General features: G+C 43.2%; 1 protein-coding gene across 4 annotated transcripts in view; it reads right to left on the minus strand.

Annotated features, from left to right (window-relative positions):
- pde8b (phosphodiesterase 8B) overlaps window positions 1–23896 on the minus strand; it is a 259858-nt gene extending 235962 nt beyond the window's left edge. For 2 of the 4 annotated variants that reach the window (XM_060843664.1, XM_060843655.1), the window contains exon 1: window positions 23735–23896. In XM_060843664.1, the coding sequence (XP_060699647.1) occupies window positions 23735–23896 (162 nt within the window). Of the gene's footprint in view, window positions 1–23626 lie in introns of all 4 variants that reach the window. The other 2 variants (XM_060843637.1, XM_060843646.1) reach the window with 1 other exon arrangement.
- Window positions 23897–26613: the final 2717 nt, after the last annotated feature.

A 26613-nucleotide genomic window follows, 5' to 3' on the forward strand; every position in this document is an offset into this window, starting at 1 on the left:
CGGAACTCAATCCCTCTACCAATGAAACCTAACACACCGTATGTCTTCTTAACAGCACTATCCACCTGGGTGGTAACTTTCAGGGATCTATGTACTTGGACTCCAAGATCCCTCTGCACATCCACACGATCAAGAATCTTTCTATTGACCCAGTACTCTGCCTTCCTGTTATTCTTCCCAAAGTGTGTCACTTCAGATTTAGCTGCATTGAACACCATTTGCCACCTCTCAGCCCAATTCTGCAGTTTATCCAAGTCCCCCTGCAACCTGTAACATTCTTCCAAACTCTCCACTACTCCACCGACTTTAGTGTCATCTGCAAATTTAATAATCCATCCACCTATACCTGCGTCTAAGTCATTTATAAAAATGACAAACAGCAGTGGTCCCAAAACAGATCCTTCTGGCATACCACTAGTAACCGGACTCCAGGCTGAATATTTTCCATCAACCACCACTCGCTGCATTCTTTCAGAAAGCCAGTTTCTAATCCAAACTGCTAAATCACCCTCAATTCCATGCCTCTGCATTTTCTCCAATAGCCTACCATGTGGAACCTTATCAAAGGCTTTACTGAAGTCCGTGTATACCACGTCAACTGCCCGACCCGCATCTACATGCTTGGTCACCCTCTCAAAAAACTCAATGAGGTTTGTGAGACATGACCTGCCCTTGACGAAACCATGTTGACTATCTAAAATCAAATTATTGCTTGCCAGATGATTATAAATCTTATCTCTGATAATTCTTTCCAAAATCTTTCCTACAATAGAAGTAAGGCTCACTGGGTCATCTTTACTGCCCTTCTTGAACAAGGACACAACATTTCTCTGGTACTAAACCTGTAGACAATGACGACTCAAATATCAAAGCCAAAGGCTCTGCATCTCCTCCCTAGCTTCCCAGAGAATCCTTGGATAAATCCCAACTGGCCGAGGGGACATGTCTACTTTCACTCCTTTTAGAGTTGATAACACCTGTTTGTAACTAACCTCGATCCTTTCTAGTCTAATATCTCATACCTCATTCTTCTCCTCTACAATATTCTCCTTTTTCTGAGTGAAAGCCGATGAGAAATGTTCATTTAGCACCTCTCCGATCTCCACAGGGTCCACACTCAACTTCCCACTTCTGTCTTTGACTGGCCCTATTCCTAACCTAGTCATCCCTTTATTCCTTACATACCTATAGAAAGCTTTAGGATTCTTCTTTATTCTATTTGCTTGTGTCCTCTCTTTGCTCTTAACTCTCTCTTTAAATCCTTCCTAGCTGATCTGTAACTCTCCATCGCCTCATCTGAACCATCTTGTCTCATCAACACATAAGCCTCCTTCTTCTTCGTAACAAGAGATGCAATTTCTGTAGTAAACCACGGCTCCCTTACCTTATCACTTCCTCCCTGCCTGATCGGGACATACCTGTCAAGGACATGCAATATATGTTCTTTAAACCAGCTCCACATTTCCATTGTCTGCATTCCCTGCATTTTGCTATCCCATTCTATGCATCCTAATTCTTGCCTAATCGCATTATAATTGCCCTTGCCCCATCGATAACTCTTGACCGGTGGTATGTACCTATCCCTTTCCATTGCTAAACTAAATGTAACTGAATTATGGTCACTCTCTCCAAAGTGCTCACCTACAACTAAATCAAACACCTGGCCTGGTTCATTACCAAGCACCAGATCCAGTGTGGCCTCCCCTCTTGTTGGCCCTTCGACATACTGTGTCAGGAAACCCTCCTGTACACATTGGACAAAAACTGATCCATCTGACATACTAGAGTTATAGCATTTCCAGTCAATGTTGGGGAAGTTAAAATCCCCCATAATGACCAGCCTGTTCCTTTCACTTCTACCCAGAATAATTTTGCTAATCCTCTCTTCTACCTCCCTGGAACTCTGCGGAGGCCGATAAAAAACTCCAAGCAGTGTGACCGCTCCTCTCCTGTGTCTAACCTCAGCCCAGACTACCTCAGTAGACGAGTCCTCGTCAAATGTTCTCTCAGCCACCGTTATACGATCCTTGACTAACAAGGCCATGCCTCCCCCTCTTTTACTGCCTTGCCTTTTCTTAATGAAAGATCTAAACCCTGGAACCTGCAGCATCCATTCCTCACCCTGCTCGATCTATGTTTCCAAAATGGCCACAACATCAAAGGGGGGGTACCTATCCATGCTATCTAACCAGTCCACCATGGGGAACCTTGTCAAATGCTTTATTGAAGTCTATATAGATCATGTCCACCCACTCGGTCCTCAGCAATCCTCTTTGTTACTTCTTCAAAAAACTCAGTCAAGTGAGTGAGACTTGATTTTCCACACACAAAGCCATGTTGACTATCCTTAATCTGTTCTTGCCTTTCCAAATACATGTACATCCTGTCCCTCAGGATTCCCTCCAACAACTTGCCCATCACCGACGTCAGGCTCACCGTCTGTAGTTCCCTGGTTTGTCCTTACCATCCTTCTTAAACAGTGGCACCAGGTTAGCCAACCTCCAGTCTTCCGGCATCTCACCTGTGACTATCGATGATACAAATATCTCAGCAAGAGGCCCAGCAATCATTTCCCTAGCTTCTCACAGAGTTCTAGGATACACGTGATCAGGTCCTGGGATTTATCTACCTTTTTGCATTTTATAAAATCCAGCACTTCCTCCTCTGTAATATGGACATTTTTCAAGATGTCACCATCAATTTCCCCATATTCTGTATGTTCCATGTCCTTCCCCACAGTAAATGACCGATGCAAGATATTCATTTAGTATGTCTCCCATTCCTTCTGGTTGCACACAAGCTGCCTCGCTGATCTTTGAGGGATCCTATTTTCTCCCTTGGGTCCTTAATGTATTTACAAATCCCTTTGGATTCTCCTTAATTCTATTTGCCAAAGCTATCTCATATCTCCTTTTTGCCCTCCTGATTGCCCTCTTAAGTATACTCCTACTGCCTTTATACTCTTCTAAGGATTCACTCGATCCGTGCTGTCTATACTGACATATACTTCCTTCTTTTTTTTAACAAAAACCTCAATTTCTTTAGTCATCCAGCAATGCCTACACCTACCAGTCTTTCCTTTCACCCTGACAGGAATATACTTTCTCTGGATTCTCACTATCTCATTTTTGAAGGTTTCCCGTTTTCCAGCCATCCTTAAAACTGTGAACATCCGCACCCAATCAACTTTTGTAAGTTCTTGCCTAATACCGTCAAAATTGGCCTCCCTCCAATTTAGAACTTCAACTTTTAGATCTGGTCTATCCTTTTCCATCACTTTTTAAAATCTAATAGAATTATGGTCGCTGGCCCCAAAGTGCTCCCCCACTGACACCTCAGTCACCTGCCCTGCCTAATTTCCAAAAAGTAGGTCAAGTTTTGCACCTTCTCCAGTAGGTACATCCACATACTGAATCAGAAAATTGTCTTGTGCGCACTTAACAAATTCCTCTCCATCTGAACCTTTAACACTATGGCAGTCCCAGTCTATGTTTGGAAAGTTAAAATCCCCTACCATAACCACCCTATTATTCCTACAGATAACTGAGATCTCCTTACAAATTTTTTTGTCAATTCCCCATTGACTAGTGATGAGATTTTGGAAGGCTTAAAAGTGGAAAAATTCCATAGTCCAGATGAGTGGTATTCCAGGCTGTTGTGGGAGAAGATGGGAGAAATTACAGGGACTCTGGCCCAATTTTTAATTCCTCTCTGGCCACTGAGGAGGTGCCAGAGGAAGGAGGATAGCTAATGTGGTTCCAATTTTCAAGAGGGACAGAGATAAACCAGGGAACTACAGTCCAGTGAGTCTCACATCAGTGGTAGAGAAACTGTACCCTTTCATATCCTTATATTGGAGACCATTCTGAAAGCCAGAAATAATTCTACACTAGGATAGGCAAGGTTTGATCAGGGATAGTCAGCCCAGCTTTGTCATGTCTAACAAATTTGATTGAGCTTTTTGAGATGACCAAGTGTGTAAATGAGAATAGTGTAATTGATGCAATTTATATGGATTTCAGGAAGGCCTTCAGCAAAAGTCCCACTGGAGACTAATCAACAAAGCAAAAGCACATGGGATCCAGAGTAACTTGGCAAGGTGGATCCAAAATTAGCTTTGTAGCAGGAGCTGAGGGCGGTAGAAGGCTGTTTGTGTGACGGGAGGCTGGCATCCAGCAATGTACCTCAAGGATCAATGCTAAGTCTCTGAATGCTGAGCCTTCACACTTGGAGTCTAAACTCCGAACCTTATTTTATGAGTGAAAAACAAAACAACTTACACTGAAAACAGTATACAATGACATATTTCACAACTGCTATACAGGGAAAATGGCAGCAATTTTTCACACATAAAGATGTTTGAGCAACATTGTTTAAGAAATTGGCAAGCACACAAACATCAACTGTATGGCTATTTTTTGTTTGCATTTATGTACTAGAAGTATTTTGTATATATAGCTTGGAAACAGAACAAGATATTTGGCACAATCAATTTAAGACAATATTAATGTTTCAGTCAAGCTTTTTTGTGCGTTTCCTCAGTTAACTCACAGCATAACTCTCTATTCTCCTCTCAAATCATGCATCAATCAAGCCTTCTCTTAAATATATCTGTAGTATTGGTCTGAAACATTCCACATGGTAGAAAGGTCCAGTCTAGGAAAGAAGTTCCTCCTGAATTGACAATGTAATTTATTTGCAATTATCATATAACAACTGCTAACAGTGATCTTCAACACATGCTGAATGCTGAGCTTATTCTATTAAAACCATTTAGAATACGAAATACTTTGGCTTCAGCGTTTTAAATAGCTCTGTGTTAATCTTTTCAAGAGAAAGGAGACCCAGCCTGCTCATCCTTTATTAATGGACATCACCCTGCATTTCTGGTATTTGCCTGTAAATAGTTCTGCATCTTATCCTCTGTCCCTATCTCTTCAGTATAAAATGACAACCAGAACGATATGAAAGAAGTGTGATCCAATTAAAATTTAGCGTTACTTCACCTCTTCAACTCTAGTCCTCAAGAAATCAATCCAATGTTTGGCTAGCTTTATCTATAGCCATATTTATTTATGTTGTTACTTTAATGACTTGTATATTTATACTTCCATATCTTCATATTTCTGCAGAGATTCTGAATTCTTATTTTCCTGATAATGTGATCTCATTAGTATTCTTACCACAATGTAATACCTCACACTCACCTCACAATTCATCGACAATTATATGCACATTCTGTTAGTCTTCTTGCAGATGTCCTTAGTACTGACTGAGCCTCACAATTTGGTGTCATTCACAAATTTAGAAACAGTAATTTTGATTTCCGGTTCCACATTGCTAATGTATCAGTGGCCCAAGTAATGATCACTATTTGAGCTAAATTACAAATGCTGCCACATCGACCACAACATTTAACCTTTATTTCCTGCTCTCTCTCTTATAGTGTACTACCCCTTATCTTCAAATCCAGGGATTTCCAAACTGTGGATCAAGATCACTAATGGAATTGCAGCAAAAACAATTGAGTCATGAGCTTTGAAGCAGCTTTGGTGATTGTGGAATAGAGACTGCGAGTTGACACTCCAGGGATTGGCTGCGAGGCACTGCTTTTTTTTAATAAGTATTTTTATTGAAAAGCTTTTCAAATCTTTTACAAAACATTTATATATAAAGAAAAAGAATAACACCATCAAAACAGAAAAAAAGTAGTACAAAAAAAGGTCATAGCATTGTACCATTATTAATAAACAATCCACTATTCTACCAAAACAAACATATCTACTTAACTAAAACTAAACTACAAGCATATTAAATAAATATTAACTTAAACTACATTCAAATAAATTAAATTAAATAATATCTCACTACTTTATCTTACTCATTACATCTCCATTGAGGCTCCCATCCCTGGGAGCACCAACAACAATACACATATTCTTTCCTTTCCAGTCTCCTCCTCTCAGGGCCCCACAGGCACCTGTAAAGATTCCCATGGCTATATCACGGCCCTGACTAATATTGCCGACAAGTCAGCATCAATATAATTTAAAAAGGGCCACCATGTCCTATAAAACTGTTTCATTTTGTGGTGCACCATATTTGAGGTAATCTTGGGGGAGATGCTCCATTGCCAGCCTACGCCATCCCATAAGGCCTGGTTGTTTTTCTGTCCAATTCAGTAGAATGTTCTTCCTCGCGCAATGGCTAAGGATGTTACACAATCTCTTCCCATGTTCCCCCAGAGAGAGCAAATTCGGCAATCCAAAAGAAGAATTACTGGATCCATGTTAATTTCAAATCCCAGGATGTCCTTTAACTCCCTGACTATAGCACTCCAGTATCTCTGGATCTTGCAACCTGACCAATAGCAGTGTATGAGAGCGCCTGTATTAATTTTACATTTGGGATACCCTGATGATGCTCCTCTCTTGAACTTAGCTAGCCTCCCTGGTGCCATATGAGCCCTGTGTAAGATATTCAATTGCATAGCCTGCGCTCTGTCACATACTGAAATTGTCCTTACATTCCCCCACATGTCTTCCCATATATCCGGTAAAATATTCCCTCCTAACTCTCAGTTCCGCGTCTTACAAAGTCCTTCCATATCCCCCAGGACTCGACCTTTATGTAAATGGTATAAAGTATTAAGTGGAAGAGTACCCGTACACCAGAGTATTCTTTTCTCCGTGTCTGATTTATATCATTGGGCCAAGAGCATGGTCTTCCTCTGAATAGAGTCCCTGATCTAGAAGTATCTGAAAAGGTCCCTATTGGACAATCCATACATCTGACTTAACCAACTCAATGACGTCAGGACCTCTCCCTCGAATAAATCGCCCAAACATAAAATTCCCCTGTTCTCCCATGTCATAGAGTCATAGAGATGTACAGCGTGGAAACAGATCCTTCAGTCCAACCCATCCATGCCGACCAGATATCCCAACCCAATCTAGTCCCACCTGCCAGCACCCGGCCATATCCCTCCAAACCCTTCCTATTCATATACCCATCCAAATGCCTCTTAAATGTTGCAATTGTACCAGCCTCCACCATATCCTCTGGCAGCTCATTCCATACACATACCACCCTCTGCGTGAAAAGGTTGCCCTTAGGTCTCTTTTATATCTTTCCCCTCTCACCCTAAACCTATGCCCTCTAGTTCTGGACTCCCCTACCCTAGGAAAATGGCTTTGTCTATTCATCCTATCTGCGCCCCTCATAATTTTGTAAACCTCGATATGGTCACCCCCCAGCCTCCGACGCTCAAGGGAAAAACAGCCCCAGCCTGTTCAGTCTCTCCCCATAGCTCACATCCTTCAACCCTGGCAACATCCTTGTAAATCGTTTCTGAACCCTTTCAAATTTCACAACATCTTTCACATAGGTAGGAGATCAGAATTGCACGCAATATTCCAACAATGGCCTAACTAATGTCCTGTACAGCTGCAACATGACTTCCCAACTCCTGTACTCTATACTCTGACCAATAAAAGATAGCATACAAAACACCTTCTTCACTAACTTATCTACCTTTGATTCCACTTTCAAGGAACAATGAACTTGCACTCCTAAGTCTCTTTGTTCAGCAATACTCTCTAGGACCTTACCATTAAGTGTGTAAGTCCTGTTAAGATTTGCTTTCCCAAAATGCAGCATCTCACATTTATCTGAATTAAACTCCATCTGCCATTTCTCAACCCATTTGCCCATCTGATCAAGATCCTGTTGTAATCTGAGGTAACCTTCTCAGCTGCCCACTACACCTCCAAATTTGGTGTCATCTGCAAACTTACCAGCACCGATCCTTGTGGCACTCCACTGGTCACAAGCCTCCAATCTGAAAAACAACCCTCCGCCACCACCCTCTGACTTCTACCTTTGAGCCAGTTCTATATCCAGATGGCGAGTTCTCCCTGTATTCCATGAGATCTAACCTTGCTAACCAGTCTCCCGTGGGGAAACTTGTTGAACGCCTTACTGAAGTCCATATAGATCATATCTACCACTCTGCCCTCATTAATCCTCGTTGTTACTTCTTCAAAAACTCAATCAAGTTTGTGAGATATGATTTCCCACGCACAAAGCCACGTTGACTATCCCTAATCATCCTTGCCTTTCCAAATACATGTACATCCTGTCCCTCAGGATTACCTCCAACAATTTACCCACCACCGACGTCAGGTTCACTGCCCTATAGTTCCCTGGCTTTGTCCTTACCACCCTTCTTAAACAGTGGCACCACGTTAGCCAACCTCCAGTCTTCTGGCACCTCACCTATGATTATCGATGATACAAATATCTCAGCAAGGGGCTCAGCAATCACTTCTCTAGTTTCCCACCGAGTTCTAGGGTATACCTGATCAGGTCCTGGGGATTTACCCACCTTCATGCATTTTATAACATCCAGCACGGCCCCCCCACCCCGTAATATGAACACTTTTCAAGATGATTCCCTATTACCATCGATTTCCCTTAAGTCGATGTCTTCCATATCCTTTTCCACAGTAAATACTGATGCAAAATACTCATTTAGTATCTCCTCCATTTTCTGTGGCTCCACACAAAGGCTGCCTTGCTGATCTTTGAGGGGGCCTATTCTCTCTCAAGTTACCCTTTTGTCCTTAATGTATTTGTAAAGACCCTTTGGATTCTCCTTAACTCTATTTGCCAAAGCTATCTCATATCCCCTTTTTGCCCTCCTGATTTCCCTCTTAAGTATACTCCTCTAAGGATTCGCTCGATCTATCATGTCTATAACTGTGATATGCTTCCTTCTTTTTCTTAACCAGACCCTCAATTTCTTTAGTCATCCAGCATTCCCTATACCTACCAGCCTTTCTTTTCACCCTAATAGGAATATACTTTCTCTAGATTCTCGTTATCTCATTTCTGAAGGCTTCCCATTTTCCTGTCGTTCATTTACCTGCGAATATCTGCCCATGATCAGTTTTCGAAAGTTCTTGCCTAATATCGTCAAAATTGGCCTTTCTCCAGTTTAGAACTTCAACTTTTAGATCTGGTCTATCCTTTTCCATCACTTTTTAAAACAAATATAATTATGGTCGCTGGTCCCAAAGTGCTCCCCCACTGACACCTCAGTCACCTGCCCTGCCTTATTTCCCAAAAGTAGGTCAAGTTTTGCACCTTCTCTAGTAGGTACATCCACATACTGAATCAGAAAATTTTCTTGTACACACTTAATAAATTCTTCTCCATCTAAACCCTTAACACTATGGCAATCCCAGTCTATATATGGAAAGTTAAAATCCCCTACCATAATTACCCTATTATTCTACAAATAGTTGAGATCTCCTTACAAGTTTGTTTCTAAATTTCCTTCTGACTATTAGGGGGTCTATAATACAACCCCAATAACGTGATCATCCCTTTCTTATTTCTCAGTTCCACCCAAATAACCTTCCTGGATGTATTTAGGAATATCCTCCCTCAGTACAGCTGTAATGCTATCCCTTATCAAAAACGCCATTCCCCCCCTCTCTTGCCTCCCTTTCTATCCTTCCTGTAGCATTTGTATCCTGGAACATTAAGCTGCCAGTGCTGCCCAACCCTGAGCCAGGTTTCTGTAACCGCTATGAAATCCCAGTAACATGTTCCTAACCATGCCCTGAGTTCATCTGCCTTCCCATGAGGCCCCTTGTATTGAAATAAATGCAGTTTAATTTATTAGTCTTACCTTGTCCCTGCCTGCCCTGACTGTTTGACTCACTTCTGTTCTCAACTGTACCAGTCTCAGATTGATCTCTTTCCTCACTATCTCCCTGGGTCCCAAATCTACACCCACCCCCACCTTACTAGTTTAAATCCTCCCAAGCAGCTCTAGCAAATCTTCCTGCCAGTATATTAGTCCCCTTCTAATTTAGGTACAATCTGTCCTTCTTGGACAGGTCACTCCTACCCCAAAAGAGATTCCAATGATCCAAAAATGTGAATCCTTCTCCCATACATCAGATCCTCAGCCATGCATTCATCTGCTCAATCCTCCTATTCCTGCCCTCACTATCTCATAGCACCAGAAGTAATCCAGATATTACTACACTCGAGGACCTTTTTAAATTCCTGCCTAACTCTCTGTAATATCCCTTCAGAATCTCCACCTTTTCCTTTCCTATATTGTTGGTTCCAATATGTGCAATGACCTCCTACTGGCCCCTCTCCCCCTTGAGAACATTCTGCGCCCTGTCTAAGACATCCTTGATCCTGGCACCAGGGAAACAACACACCATTCTGATTTTTCGCTGCTGGCCACAGAGACGTCTGCTTGTACCGCGAAATGGAGAGTCGCCTAACACAATTGATTTCTTGGAACCCGACGTACCCCTTGTTGAATTAGAACCAGTCTCAATCCCAGAAACTTGGCTGTTCATGCTACGTTCCCCTGGGAATCCATCACCACCTACATTTTCCAAAACAGCATACTTTTTTGAAAGGGGTATATCCACAAAAGGCTCCAGCACTAGGTGCCTACCTCTATTACCTTTCCTGGAGTTACCCCGATCTATGTGACTGTATCTGAGACTCCCCCCCCCCCACCTTCCTATAACTGCCATCCATCATATACTGTTGTTGTTGCAAATTCCTCATTGCTTCTAACTCTCTCTCCAATCGATCCATTTGATCTGATAAGATTTGCAACCAACAGCATTTATTGCAGACACAATCTGCAGTAACCCTTAAACTCTCTTTGAACTCCCACATCTGACCAGAAGTACATTTCACTCTACTAAAGGCCATTTTTGCTCCGTCACAATCTACAGATCCAGAAAATAACAGCATCTTATTCCTCTACAAAACACTGTCCCCGGTTAAATTAGTAGTTATGGCTTCTATTTTAAGTTTAATCAAGGGACATATTTCAAAAAAACAAATAATCAAGAAAGAACTCACTCTACTCACTACTGCAGACTTTCTATAGGCCATACTTAAAAACAATACATTTATCTGCTTCCTCCAAGATCAGTTGTGAATTTCACTGTTTGTTAAATTTCTCAGATGCACTTCGATGTCCAGCTTATCTTAAAGCCAGATTCCACTGTCCCAGATTTAAATCTTTGGTCTCCTACTAACAGGGTAAATGGGGTATAGCAGTCAAGGAAGGACATTTATCTTAATCAGGGCTATTCGGCCCAGCCATGATTATGGTATTGCCCCCCCCCCCCCCCCCCCCCCGCAGCAAATCCTGTTTTATCCTCTCTACTAATTGTCCATAGTTAGCCTTATACAGCTGGTGGAAAGAAGGGGTAATAAAAATTCCCAAATACAACAAACCTTTTGGCGACCATCTAAATGGGAATTGTATTTCACCCTTCAAGTTAGGCACCTCCACTAATCCCCCTCCTGGCATAACTTCCCAATTTATGAAATTGATCCTATAACCCGAGTGCATCCAAGGAGCAGGAGAGTCGACGTTTCGGGCATGAGCCCTTCTTCAGGAATGAGGAAAGTGTGTCCAGCAGGCTAAGATAAAAGGTAGGGAGGAGGGACTTGGGGGAGGGGCATTGGAAATGCGATAGGTGGAAGGAGGTCAAGGTGAGGGTGATAGGCCGGAGTGGGGGTGGGGGCGGAGAGGTCAGGAAGAAGATTGCAGGTTAGGAAGGTGGTGCTGAGTTCGAGGGATTTGACTAAGACAAGATGGGGGGAGGGGAAGTGAGGAAACTGGAGAAATCTAAGTTCATCCCTTGTGGTTGGAGGGTTCCTAGGCAGAAGATGACCATGAGAACCTTTTTCCATGTATGGAGTCAGATATTACGAGGGGGCATCGCTTTAAATTAAGGGGAGGTTGGTATAGGACAGATGTTAGGGGTAGATTCTTTACATGGCGAGTCGTGAGTTCATGGAATGCCCTGCCAGTAGCAGTGGTGGACTCTCCCTCTTTATGGGCATTTAAACAGGCATTGGATATGCATATGGAGGATAGTGGGCTAGTATAGGTTAGGTGGGCTTGGATCGGCGCAACATCGAGGGCCGAAGGGCCTGTACTGCGCTGTATTTTTCTATGTTCTATGTTCTATGAGGCACTCTTCTTCCAGCTGTCGTGTTGCTATGGTCTGGCAATGGAGGAGCCCAAGGACCAGCATATCCTTGGTGGAGTGGGAGGGGGAGTTGAAGTGTTGAGCCACGGAGTGGTTGGGTTGGTTGGTCCGGGTGTCCCAGAGATGTTCTCTGAAATATTCTGCAAGTAGGCGGCCCGTCTCCCCAATATAGAGGAGGCCACATCGGGTGCAGCGGATGCAGTAAATTATGTGTGTGGAGGTGCAGGTGAATTTGTGGCGGATATGGAATGATCCCTTGGGGCCTTGGAGGGAAGTAAGGGGGGAGGTGTGGGCGCAAGTTTTGCATTTCTTATGGTTGCAGGGGAAGGTGCCGGGAGTGGAGGTTGGGTTGGTGGGGTGTGTGGACCTGACAAGGGAGTCACGGAGGGAGTGGTCTTTTTGGAACGCTGATAGGGGAGGGGAGGGAAATATACCCCTGGTGGTGGGGTCCGTTTGGAGTTGGCGGAAATGACAATGGATGATACGATGTATATGGAGGTTGATGGGGTGGTAGGTGAGGACCAGTGGGGTTCTGTCCAGGTGTTGATTGGAGGGGCGGGGCTCAAGGGTGGAGGAGCGGGAAGTGGAGGAGATGTGGTGGAGGGCATCGTCGATCACGTGTGGGTGGAAATTGCTGTCTTTGAAGAAAGAGACTATCTGGGTTGTATGGTAATGGAACTGGTCCTCCTGGGAGCAGATGCGGCGGAGACGAAGGAATTGGGAATATGGGATGGCGTTTTTACAAGGGGCAGGGTGGGAGGAGGTGTAGTCTAGGTAGCTGTGGGAGTCAGTCGGTTTATAGTAAATGTCCGTGTTGATTCGGTCATCCGAGATAAAAATGGAAAGGTCTCGGAAGGGGATGGAGGAGTCTGAGATGGTCCAGGTAAATTTGAGGTCAGGGTGGAAGGTGTTGGTAAAGTGGATGAACTGTTCAACCTCCTCGTGGGAGCACGAGGCAGCGCCGATACAGTCATCGATGTAGCGGAGGAAAAGGTGGGGGGTGGTGCCAGTGTAGCTGCGGAAGATGGACTGTTCCACATATCCTAAGAAGAGGCAGGCATAGCTGGGGCCCATGCGGGTGCCCATGGCTACTCCTTTGGTTTGGAGGAAGTGGGAGGATTGGAAAGAGAAGTTGTTCAGGGTGAGGACCAGTTCAGTCAGTTGAAGGAGGGTGTCAGTCGAAGGAGGGTGTCAATGGAAGGGTACTGGTTGGTACGGCGGGAAAGGAAGAAGCGGAGGGCTTTGAGCCCTCCGCTTCTTCCTTTCCCGCCGTACCAACCAGTACCCTTCCATTGACACCCTCCTTCGACTGACACCCTCCTTCAACTGACTGAACTGGTCCTTACCCTGAACAACTTCTCTTTCCAATCCTCCCACTTCCTCCAAACCAAAGGAGTAGCCATGGGCACCCGCATGGGCCCCAGCTATGCCTGCCTCTTCGTAGGATATGTGGAACAGTCCATCTTCCGCAGCTACTCTGGCACCACCCCCCACCTTTTCCTCCGCTACATCGATGACTGTATCGGCGCTGCCTCGTGCTCCCACGAGGAGGTTGAACAGTTCATCCACTTTACCAACACCTTCCACCCCAACCTCAAATTTACCTGGACCATCTCAGACCCCTTCCTAGACCTTTCCATTTCTATCTCAGGCGATCGAATCAACACGGACATTTACTATAAACCGATCGACTCCCACAGCTACCTAGACTACACCTCCTCCCACCCTGCCCCTTGTAAAAACGCCAACCCATATTCCCAATTCCTTCGTCTCCGCCGCATCTGCTCCCAGGAGGACCAGTTCCAATACAGTACAACCCAGATTGGCTCCTTCTTCAAAGATCGCAATTTCCCCGCAGATGTGATCGACAATGCCCTCCACCGCATCTCCTCCACTTCCTGCTCCTCCGCCCTTGAGTCCCACCCCTCCAATCGCCACCAGGACAGAACCCCACTGGTCCTCACCTACAACCCCACCAACCTCCATATACATCGTATCATCCGTCATCATTTCCGCCACCTCCAAACGGACCCCACCGCCAGAGATATATTTCCCTTCCCCCCCCATCAGCATTCCGAAAAGACCACTCCCTCCGTGACTCCCTTGTCAGGTCCACACCCCCCACCAACCCAACCTCCACTCCCGGCACCTTCCCCTGCAACAGCAAGAAATGCAAAACTTGCGCCCACACCTCCTCCCTTACTTCTCTCCAAGGCCCCAAGGGATCCTTCCATATCCACCACAGATTCACCTGCACCACCACACACATCATTTACTGCATCCGCTGCACCCGATGTGGCCTCCTCTATATTTGGGAGACTGGCTGCCTACTTGCAGAATGTTTCAGGGAACACCTCTGGGACACCCGGACCAACCAACCCAACCACTCCGTGGCTCAACACGTCAACTCCCCCTCCCACTCCACCAAGGACATGCAGGTCCTTGCGCTCCTCCATCACCTGACCATAGCAACCCGACGGCTGGAGGAAGAGCGCCTCATCTTCTGCCTAGGAACCCTCCAACCACAAGAGATGAACTTAGATTTCTCCAGCTTCCTCATTTCCCCTCCCCCTACCTTGTCTCAGTCAAATCCCTCGAACTCAGCACCGCCCTCCTAACCTGCAATTTTCTTCCTGACCTCTCCGCCCCCACCCCCACTCCTGCCTATCACCCTCACCTTGACCTCCTTCCACCTATCGCATTTCCAAAGCCCCTCCCCCAAGTCCCTCCTCCCTACCTATTATCTTAGCCTACTGGACACACTTTCCTCATTCCTGAAGAAGGGCTCATGCCCGAAACGTCGACTCTCCTGCTCCTTGAATGCTGCCTGACCTGCTGCGCTTTTCCAGCAACGCATTTTCAGCTCTGATCTCCAGCATCTCAGTCCTCACTCTCTCCTATAACCCGAGAAACTGCCAGATGATTTAATTGTTTGGATCAGTCGGGGAATAGACTTCTCCAGATTGGCCAAGAATATAAGGACATCATCAGCATATAGGGATCTTATGCTCCCGCATTCCCACCTTTGGTGCTACTATTTCAGAGTCCCTTCTGATAGTTTTGGCTAACGGTTCAATCGCCATCAGTTTACTTATAAACAGTATTCATTATTGCAAAGACATTTTCACACACTTTCAACAGAAGTTCCTCTCATTTCATTTTTAATCACCTTCTAATATGTTTATAACAACTTATAACTGGATGTAGGTTTGCTCGCAGAGCTGGAAGGTTCGTTTTCAGACATTTCATCATCATACTAGGTAACATCATCAGTGAGGCTTCAGATGAATCACTGGTGGTAAGGTCTGCTTTCTATTTATGTGTTTAGGTTTCCTTGGGTAGGTGATGCCATTTAGTGTGACAACATAATTTCCTATGGTGATGTCATTTCCTGTTCTTTTTCTCAGGGGGTGGTAAATTGGATCCAAGTCAATGTGTTTGTTGATAGAGTTCCAGTTGGAATGCTATGCTTCTAAGAATTCCAGTGCATATCTTTGTTTGGCTTGTCCTAGGATGGATATGTTGTGCCAGTCGAAGTGGTGTCTTTCCTCATCTGTATGTAAGGAGATTAGTGAGAGTGGATCATGAGTTTTTATGGTAAATTGAAAGCAGGCCATACCACCAGTGCTTTATCCAGAGGCTCACTGATGATATTACCTAGAATGGTGATGAAACATCTAAAAACAAACCTTTTAGCTCAGCAAGCAACCCTACATCCAGAACCTCAACCTAAGGTACCAATCTTCTCAAAATTCACTAACTACTTCACTATATAATTCCTGTCTGATTATAAATCTCTTTGAATCAGTCTGTTTGACACTTTCCCTTCTTGTTACATTGATATTTAGGTTTGTTTTATCTCTCATGGAAATTTCTCTTTACAAAAGCAAATTACTGCTGGTGTTTCAGTGTAGGTTATTGACCCAAAACATAAACTCTGTTTCTCTATGGACGCTGCCTGACCAGCTGAGTATTTCCAGCATTTTCTGTTTTTATGCAGGTGCATCCTCTTGCTTTTACTTGTTAAAGATTTCGCCACCTCTCTAATCTTTCCACTAAATCACTGGGTCAATGCTGCTTCTGGAGTTGTCCACTTCATTGGAACAGCTCCGTCATGTTCTGGTAGTGGTGTCAGTGTCCCATGAAACAGAGCTCCTGCTTCTCACAGGAGACATTTAGCCACATGTTAGTGTTCCTTAGGCGGTACTGGCAAATGTTTGGGTCAGATTGCGTGATCCATCAAGTGAACCAAGCTAGGTTTCCTGTTAAACCAAAATGTAACCAGGTGACTCACAGTTGTGGGTCTAGCTGGGCCAGGATTGTCACCAAAGCAGATAAAACAAAATCTAATACAAACAAAATAATGATAACAAAACATAATAGTTCAAAAGGTAACAAAGTGTTTACAGGCACTGAAAGAACATATAAATGCACCCATGTACATTCCCCTCCAAGCGACTCACCATCCTGATTTGGAAATATATCATTGTTCCTTCAGCTTGCTGAGTCAAGATGCTCCCTAATGGCATCACAGGTTTACCTAAAGCAAATGGATGCCAGAGGTTCAAGAGCATAGCTAACCACCAAATTCTCAACGGCAGGTAGGGACGGGCAATAAATGCTGTCCCAACCAATGATGCTCACATCCCATGAATGAATGTAAAAAACCCTGCATGACAGCAGTAATCAGTCCTGAAGAAGGGTTGCAACCAAAACCTTGACTTCTCCACCCCCTGATGTTGCCTGGCTTGCTGTGTTCTTACAGCCTCCTGCTTGACTACATGAGTAATCAGAAATCTATCAATCTTCAGCTTGGTCAGACTTTAAAGACTGAGCTTGTGGTAGAGATTTCCAAAGATTTCTCCTTATCTCCGACCTAAGTGGGATAACTCTTTTTTTTAAAAGAGATGGTTTTAGACTCCCTAACCAGGTGAAACATGGTACCTGCACCTATCCTGCCAATTTAAATATTTTATAAGTTTCAATGAGACCACCTCTCACTCTTGAAAACTCTGGAGAATATAGACCTATTTTGCCCAATTTTATCTCGTCGGTCCATCCTACCATCTTGGGAACCAGTCTGATGAGCCTCTGCTTCACTCTCTCTGGAGTGATATCATTCTGACAATAATATCTTTCCTGAGATAAGGAAACCAAAACTGCATACAGTACCCCAAGTGTGGTCTAATCCATTTCCTATATAATTAAAGGAATTTTCATAAACTTCCGCTCATTATCTTTTTGATTAATTAAATCCATTCATATTTTTGACCAGAGGCTTACATAAAAATTACAAGGTGGAAACATTGTTTCCTCCAATCAATCAATGATCTCAGTTACACTCTACATGAACAATATTCCTAATCCTAGTGCCTGCCAATGTCCCTCTAAGCTGCATGGCCAGAGATGCTCCACACATGGTGTGCTGTGCATGAAGGCCCTTGCAGTGGCTGGAGAAATTAGAGGAAATTAGATGCATGCCCTGTTACTACATTTTTTTGTTCACTTCAAACAATCACAGAATCATAGCACAGAGAGATGCCCATCATCTCTGCAAATAAGCATTATTATTAAATGCCATTCTTCTGCCTTTAGAACAAAGAACATAGAAAATACAGCACAGAACAAACTCTTTGGCCCTCGATGTTGCGCCGACCTATGAACTATTGTTAGCTTGTCCCCCTACACTATCCCATCATCATCCGTGTGCTTATCTAACGATTATTTAAATTTCCCTAATGTGGCTGAGTTGACTACATTAGCAGGTAGGGCATTCCACGCCCTTACCACTCTCTGCATAAAGAATCTGCCTTTGACATCTGTCTTAAATCTGTCACCCCTCAATTTGTAGTTCTGCCCCCTCGTACAAGCTGATGTCATCATCCTAGGAACAAGACTTTCACTGCCTACTCTATCTAATCCTCTGATCATCTTGTATGTCTCCATCAAATCCCCTCTTAGCCTTCTTCTTTCCAATGAGAACAGACTCAACTCTCTCAGCCTTTCCTCATAAGACCTTCCCTCCAGACCAGGCAACATCCTGGTAAATCTCCTCTGCACCTTTTCCAATGTTTCCACATCCTTCCCGAAATATGGTGACCAGAACTGTACACAATATTCCAAGTCTGGCCGCACTGGTGTTTTCTATAGTTGCAGCACGATATTGCGGCTCCTGAACTCAATCCCTCTATGAATTAAACCTAACACATCGTATGCCTTTTTAACAGCACTTTCAACCTAGGTGGCACCTACGGGGATCTATGTACATAGACTCCAAGATCCCTCTACACATCCACACTGCCAAGAATCTTTCCTTTGACCCAGTACTCTGCCTTCATGTTATTCTTCCCAAAATGCATCACCTCACACTTAGCTACATTGAACTCCATTTGCCACCTCCATAACCTTGCACATTGTATATACAGTTCTGGGCTTATAGGAAAATACTCCAACTGAGGTCTAACAAGATTCTTATCCCAAGTTCAACATTTCCTCTTCACTCTTATACTCTACGCTCTTATTAATAAAGCCAAAAACAATGTATGCTTTATGAACAGCTCCCTTCAATGAGAGAGTACATTGTTCCCTCTGCTTGAGCCCCCTTTGAACTGTATCACATATTGTGTATTTGTTTGTCTGCATTCTTCTTACCAAAATGAATTTCATATGCTACATTTCAACCTAGCCTGTTAACTTGTCAATCTCCTTTGAAGTTCAACACTGTTCTCCCCACAGTTTACAAAGTTTAAAGTCATCTGCAAACTTTGAATTTGACCTCTGCACACCATTATAATATATATTAGGAAATACAAATTCTTCTACCAACCCCTGAGGAACTCCACTGCAAGCCATCATCCAACCTACAAAGCATCCATTCACCATTATTTTATTTCTTATGACTCTACTCATTTGTATCTGTATTGCTACCATCCCTTTATTCCACAACTGTAACTTTTCTCAGAAGTTTGTTGGATGGTATGCAGCAACTACTTTCCTGATATCCATGTACAGCATTTACCTTATCGACTTTCTCTGTTGCCTCTTCAAAAACTCCAGCAAATTAGTTAAAAATGATATCCCCTTTAGAAATCCATGATGGCTCTTCCTTATATAATTTCCAATTCTATCCTGAATAATTGCTTCCAGAAGTTAAATTGACGGTCTATAATTGTTTAGCCTATCTTTACAAACTTTTTTTGAACAAGAGCATGATGTTTGTAACTCTCCTGTGTTCTGACATGTCCCAAGTCTATGGAAAACTGACAGATTATGGCCAGTGCCCCTCCTATTTCAATTCACTTTCTTCATAGTTTTTGAATGCATCTCATCTGGGGTCCCAGAGTCTTGTCAAGCTTAAGCATTAACAGTATATCCAACAACTCTTTATTATCACTGTTAAATCCTTCTAATGACAGAGTTTTCTTCTCTGACACTAGGGCCCGGGAAGCATCTACCATCTTGGTAAAGACATATTCAAAGTATCATTTAATCCCTCTGCCAATCCCCTTGCCTCCAAACCCACCTTGGTCCCGATTAGGCTCGATGTCTCATTGATAATTTCTTACTATTTTAATGCTTTTAGGAAGACTTTGGAATTTCACTTTATGTTGGCTGCTGGTCATTTCTCATAACTCTCTGCTTTGCTTCTCTAATACTTTTTTTTATTCTCCACTAAATCTTCTGCATTGCTTTTGGTTCCCAACTGTATTATCTCCCTGACACTTGTCATAATTCCTTCTTTACTGTAATATCTATCCCCATTGTCATCCAGGGTGCTCAACACAGAGTCCTCAACTTAAATAAGGAGAGTTACAGATGTACAAAGAAAGAATTGTTTGAAGTAGGCTGGGGAATACGGCAGCTGGGATTGAACCACTGTCACACAAAGCTTAACTACTTCTCGTCAGGAACATAGGAAAAGGAGTAGGTTACTTAGCCCCTCAAACCTGTTCAATGAGATCATGGTTGATCTGTGGCCTAACTCTACATACCTGCCTTTGACCCCTATCCCTTAATACTTCTGTTTAATAAAAAAATCTACCTCAGATTTAAAATCAACAACTGATCTGTAGATGAAAGTTCCAAATCTTGAGGATTCTGACTGAAGAATTGCTTCCTAACATCTCTCCTAAATGGTCTGACCCTAATTCCCAGAGTATGCCCTGAGTTCGAGAAACCCCACCCAGTGGGAATAGTTTATCTTTATCTACTCTATCTTTTCCTGTCAATATCTTGACGACTTCAACCCGACCATTCCTTAAACCTTCTAAATTTCAGAGAAAATAGGCCTAATTTGTATAATCTCTCCCCATAACTTTACCCCTGAAGTCCAACTATCACTCTTGTAAACCTACGTTGTACTCCCTCAAAGGCCAACATATCATTCCTAAGATGTGTCAAGATCTGCTCACAGTATTCCAAGTGGGCTCTAACCTGGGTTTTGTTTGGTTCAACTTAATGTCGGCATCCTGGTACTCTAGTCCTGTAGATGTAAATGTCAGCATTCAATTAGCTTTCTTAGTTATTTTCTATCAAGAAATGTTTAACCATGAACCTGGAACAATTCAAAAGGTTGGATAAACTTAAAGTGGATCGTTATGTGTTCACATTTGATCCAGAGCACTCAAAACATCTACGAGGTGTGATGTTGAAGTTACACTGGGATTGCTGCACCAGTGCTGCCGATCCAGGTAAGATTTCCAGTGTCAGGACAGAAGCTGCAGGAGTTGGTCTTTAACACTGGGAGGTACATGTATGTCAGCATTTTATTGATGATGTCAGAAATGTAAGCATAAGATGTCTGGTTGAAAATGGGTTACCGAACTTCTATTGGAAATTAAATTAGATTCCCTACGATGTGGAAACAGGCCCTTCAGCCGAACAAGTCCACACTGACCCTCCGAAGACTAACCCACCCCAGACCCATTACCCGCTGACTAACACTCCTAATAATATGGGCAATTTGGCATGGCCAATCCACATAAACGGCACATCTTTGGACTGTGGGAGGAAACCGGACAAAATCCACGCAGACATGGGGAGAATATGCAAACTCCACACAGAAGGTCACCCGAAGCTGGAATCGAAGCTGGGACCCTGGTGCTGTGAGGCAGCAGTGCTAACCACTGAGCCACTGTGCCGCCCAATGACCAAGAAATTATTATATCATTTATATCGAAGCTTTCATGACCTCTGGATGTCTCAAAACAGTTTGCAGGTAACAGAATCCTTTTGAAATTGTTCTCACACAGACAAGTTTGAAAACTGAAGAAGGAATAAAAATGCAGGAAATACTCAACAGGTCAGACAGCATCTGTAGAGAGAAGAACACTAACAGGAGGAACTTAATAGTCCAGTAATGGATGCATCCGCTGGCTGGAGAGCTGGCAGCAATTCACACAGGGCCACTCCAGGTGCCCCGACCCAACCTTATGCCAATCAGGTCGGTTCAACTGTGTCTTCATGAAGAAAATACTACTCTTGAAGGTAGTCAACCAATGAAATGGAGGGAGCAGGAGCTCAGGCATAGTATCGTCCCTTGAGACCTGGAGGAAAAGGCAAGTAAATTTGGAGGACTGGAGCCAATCAGGGAATACTAGTGATCTGGATAGGAGGCATCAATTCAAAAAGCAGACGGAGGGATTTAGGTCCCTCTATTGAGCAAACATTTCCCAAGTAGGGGGCAAGTAATCTGCCTTTGCCCTCAGCAAGCTAGCAGCCTCCCTGCCATTGGTAAATGGCAGGTTGTTCATGTGGCAACAAATGACCTCCACGCAGGAAGAATCTGCTCAGCCCTCACTGTCTGGAATTAATTGGCAGGAGGGATAAAGAATGTAGGACAGTTGGAATGGCAATGGGATCTTTATTCAGAATCTTTATGGCCAATTATATGTTGCTTCCCAACCCCGCCTTTTTTGTGGGACTACGGGTGGGTCAGGGGAGCGGATTACGGATTATTGGGAGGGGGATCCTGCTGAAAACTATTTCCACTGACGTTGTCGCCTACGCTCCCACATCATTCTTCCTGCAAATTCTGTCCCCACTACCATTTACCACAGACTGCTCCAGGATCTCTCGTGTCTATCAATTTTGGCCTCCCTAGTGCCACTGGTGAGCACAGGAACTGCCCATCTATGCTTGGCTTTCAGCTCTCAGTAAGTGGGATCCCGAGGGTTTTGATTCCAAGGAAAGACCCATTGGTGGTCCTTGTCATTGCCTGATGACCTGTAGCTAAGTCGGCCTTGCTGTTTTTAAAAAAAACAGTGCAAATCTGATTCCTCAACAAGATTCCATCTGTTCATTTGGTTTTACTCTCTCTACAGATGCTGTTTGACCGGCTCAGTATTTCGAGCATTGTCTGGCTTCAGTTCAGATGTCCAAAAGTTGGGAAGTTGGGTTGGGAAGCAACATATAATTGGCCATAAAGATTCTGAATAAAGATCCCACTGCCATTCCAACTGTCCTACATTCTTTATCCCTCCCGCCAATTAATTCCAGACAGTGAGGGCTGAGCAGATTCTTCCTGCGTGGAGGTCATTTGTTGCCACATGAACAACCTGCCATTTAACATGCATTTTGCTTTTGCATGTTAATGGCCCAGTGTAGAATAAAGGGGGTACAGTTTCTGGCTGATCTGACATTCGTTGTTGAGAAAATCTAGAGCTGACATTGATATTGCGGCCTGGGTACGAAACATTGTCCTCAACATGTCCCGCCTATAATGGATGAAACATCGTACAGCTTTTTGTAATTGTTGAGCAAACCACTCAACCTTATAACCACTGAGGTGAAGGAGATGGGAGTTCACCTACTGACCTCTGCTACAATTCATTGCTACAATGAATAATCCATCAAGCTTCAGAACTGTAGGCAGTACCTGTTGTTATTTCTGTTCCCAGGCAAACACTGTCCTGATTTTCCTGAACTGCAGTAGATCTTCTGTTGGTATATCCAAGTTCTCAGTTAGAAACTCCTCTATATTTCATTCATTGTTGTGGCAATACTTCCAAACTTTAAACTAGCTCAGTTTGTCTATCTGGGGTACAATGGATGTACTGCCAAAATCAAGTGGATGAATAGGAGAAAATCTAAAGAAATATGTCAAAAGCACTCTGAAATTCCCACATAATTAATGTAAAAGACACAGCGACCAGAGAAACAGAACAGAACTTGTTGCCATGTGGGAATGGAACAAGAAATTGATCTGTTCCATTTTTAATACCCAGTTTTTTTAATCTTCCCTCAAGTCTCAAAGTAAAACACTCCACTTTCAATATAACCATGCAGTTGCAGGCTGTTGCATAAGCTCAACATTACTATCCTTACAGGCAAAACTATAACATTTTATGAAAACAATGACTGAAAAACATATTGAATGTCTCCCAATCATATATATGGTTGACATGCAGAAGTTAGTTTTTAATGTTAATTATTACTCAATGCTGAAATGTAAATTGAAGCAGATGGTTTTCTTTTGACAGGGGATTCACCATCCTAAACATATCACAACAGAGTGTCTCGTGAGCCTATGGCTGGAATATACAAAGGTGAAAGGAATAAACAAAGTCTGTTACCTTAACACTAGTATGGCTGGTTTGGGTCTCAGCTTCAGTGCAGTTGCTGTTTTCCTTCTTCTCTCGTCTAGAGGAGGTGCGTGTTGCCCGACTCTGGTATGCCAACACGGAGGGCAGCGATTCAGCAGCATCTGTTTTAATGAAGAAGCCATGGACCGTTGCTGTGCCTTGGGAGATGGTGGTGGTCTGATGTGGGGAATTTGATTCATCCGAATCTCTGCAGTAAATCACTCCACTTTGAGAAACATGAATACTAGGAGCACAGCCCATCACTCTCCACTTAGCTCCGGTTGTTCACTGCACTCTTTCTCTCTCTCTCTCTCTCTCTCTGCCACCCTTGTTCCCAGCCAGTCACTCAATCTCCCATACTCTCCTCCCCCTCCTGATTGTATCTTTGTCACTGTTGCTGTTCTGTTTATCCGTCTGTTATCTTTCCTTTAATCTTTTATGCCTCTTGCCACTCTTCCCTCTAGAATCAATTACTCTCTATCTCCACTACTTGCTTTCCTGTCTCTTAGCATTTTTTTTCTCCTTGCTCCTCCTGAGCCCTCAATTTGTCTACATTGCTAATATTCTGTGTAAGCATAAAGGCTTTCCCATGCTCCTTTTATCAATCACTGAATGGGTTTCATACAAGACTATGCAACGATAACATCCAGAAAATTAAATGTGTTCTCACTGTTCAGAATCAGTGTACCTCTGAATCACTCAGATCTTCTGCTTTTCTCCTCAGCACAGATGAAAGTGCAAATAACCCACAAGAGGGAGAAAATGTTTCTTGAAAATGTCTATGATTCATGTGAATAATCATCTGCTCTCCTTACTTCACCACGATGCTCCCTGTCAGAAGCTGTGATTGTAATTCAATGTTTGTGACGTCAAGATAGATGTTGACCTTTGACCTGGTCTCAGAGGCCATCCAAACTTCCCGTTAGCAACACTGAGGTGCTTTACCCCTCAGTTACCTGACAATACTGGGGTAATCCTGGTAGAGACAGGTTCTCTGTTCAATTTCTCCATGGCACGTTGTCACGGTCACGATTCCTGCTGTTCTTCAGATTCCACAGGCTAATTGGGCTTTCCCATAAAGCCAGCTGACAGAATAACAACAACCGGGTAGATTTTAAAGATTGTGCAGAATACCAATTCTTTTATTTATGTTAAAGGCTAAGAATAGTACTCTATGGCAAAACCGTTAAATGACACACTTTCCAATTTATCTAAACGTGCATAAAACTGAGAGCAGCCCACTGATTCAAGCTGTCATATTATAGTCAAAGATGCTGAATGAATAATTCACTGAACTGAAATTCTGTTTCAGAATTAGGTCAGTTTGAAAATGAATGATGCAAACGTTTTCCAAAATGCATACACACTGGTCATTTTGTTATCCAGACAAGGACTGTCACATAGCACCGGAAGAGGAGTGGTACTTCCAGTGCAAGCGTGCAGTATTTAAAGGGAAACTGTCTTATGTTACTATGAATACTTAATAGTGCTGAGAATACCTTTTTAACTCAGTATCAGAACCTAATTTCTTCTTATCAAATGGCAATGACTGTACTAGCTAGTCTCAGATTCTAAAGCATAACGTGATAATTTTCCTACTGATTTTAAAATGGCAAGGAAATAAAGACAATTCTGCAAATGAAAAGGATGCCACAAATAAATGTTTCAATGTATTTGCATCTTCCCTCCATTTATTTTTGGGTGAACCGTGCTCTGACAGGAACTTGTGTGCTGTCAGAAAGATAACTTGCGGCAAGGAAACTGGAGCTAAGTGGCTCATTACTGTCTTTAATTTGATTCCTATTTCTGCCAGCAGATTGCTGTAAAACTCGCTAATTCACCTCTCCTAAAAGTATTTGATAACAGGAAACATATCAGGTCATTGAAACTCATTGAAATCGTTTTGGACTCTGATTGATGCAGTCAGATCTGAACGTTTTGCCTGTGTGGGGTGAGGGCTCACTGTTAAACTTAACCAGGGTTCCTTGGATTAATAAGAAGTGTGAGTATATTAATTACTACATGCAGGAAGAAATACTAATGCAACACACAGATTAGAAATAAGAGATGAGCCTGAAAAGATAGGCCAGGAAATGGCCATTACCAACAAGAGCGAATTGAGCCACTGCCTTTGACATTCAACAGTGTTATCGGCACTGAATTCCCCCACTATCAAGATACTGGGAATTACCATTCACCAGAAACTTAACCGGATTTGCCATATAAATAAAGTGGCTAGAAGAACAGGTCAAAGGCTAGGATTCTTGCAGAACATAATTCACCACCTGACTCCCCAAAGTTTGCCCACCATCTACAAGGTACAATTCAGAAGTGCGATGGAATACTCTTCACTTGCCTAGATGAGTGCTGTTCCAACAGCACTCAAGAAGCCTGACACTATAAGGGACAAAGCTGCCCACTTGATTGACAACACATCCACAAACATCCACTCCCTCCACCACAGGTGCTCAGTAGCAGCAGTGTGTGCCATCTCCAAGACGCACTGCAGAAAATCACTGACGATCCTGAGGCACTACTGAACCCACTTTGCAAACCCACAAGCACTTCCATCAAAAAGGGACAAGACAACAAATACACAGGAATATCACCATCTGCAAGTTTCCCTCCATAAACACGATAAGATATAGGAGCAGATGTAGGCCATTCAGCCCAGCGAGTCTGCTCAGACTTTCAATGAGATCATGGCTAATCTGGTAACCAACTTTACTATCATGTATTTTCCCCATATCCCTGACTCCCTTACTGATTAAAAGTCAATCGCAGCCTTGTATATACCTTATAACCAGTCCTATATTTCTGAGATAAGGAATTCAACAGATTTACAAGCCTCAAAAGAAATTCCTCCTCATCTCTGTCCTAAATGTGCAACCTTTTATTTAAAGATTATGCCTTTTGACCTTAGAGTCGCCCAGGAGGTGAAACAACTTTTCACATCTACCCAGTCAAGGTCTCTCAGA

The sequence above is a fragment of the Hemiscyllium ocellatum genome, chromosome 2 (genome assembly GCF_020745735.1).
Source record: "Hemiscyllium ocellatum isolate sHemOce1 chromosome 2, sHemOce1.pat.X.cur, whole genome shotgun sequence".
Classification (NCBI taxonomy): Eukaryota; Metazoa; Chordata; class Chondrichthyes; order Orectolobiformes; family Hemiscylliidae; genus Hemiscyllium; species Hemiscyllium ocellatum.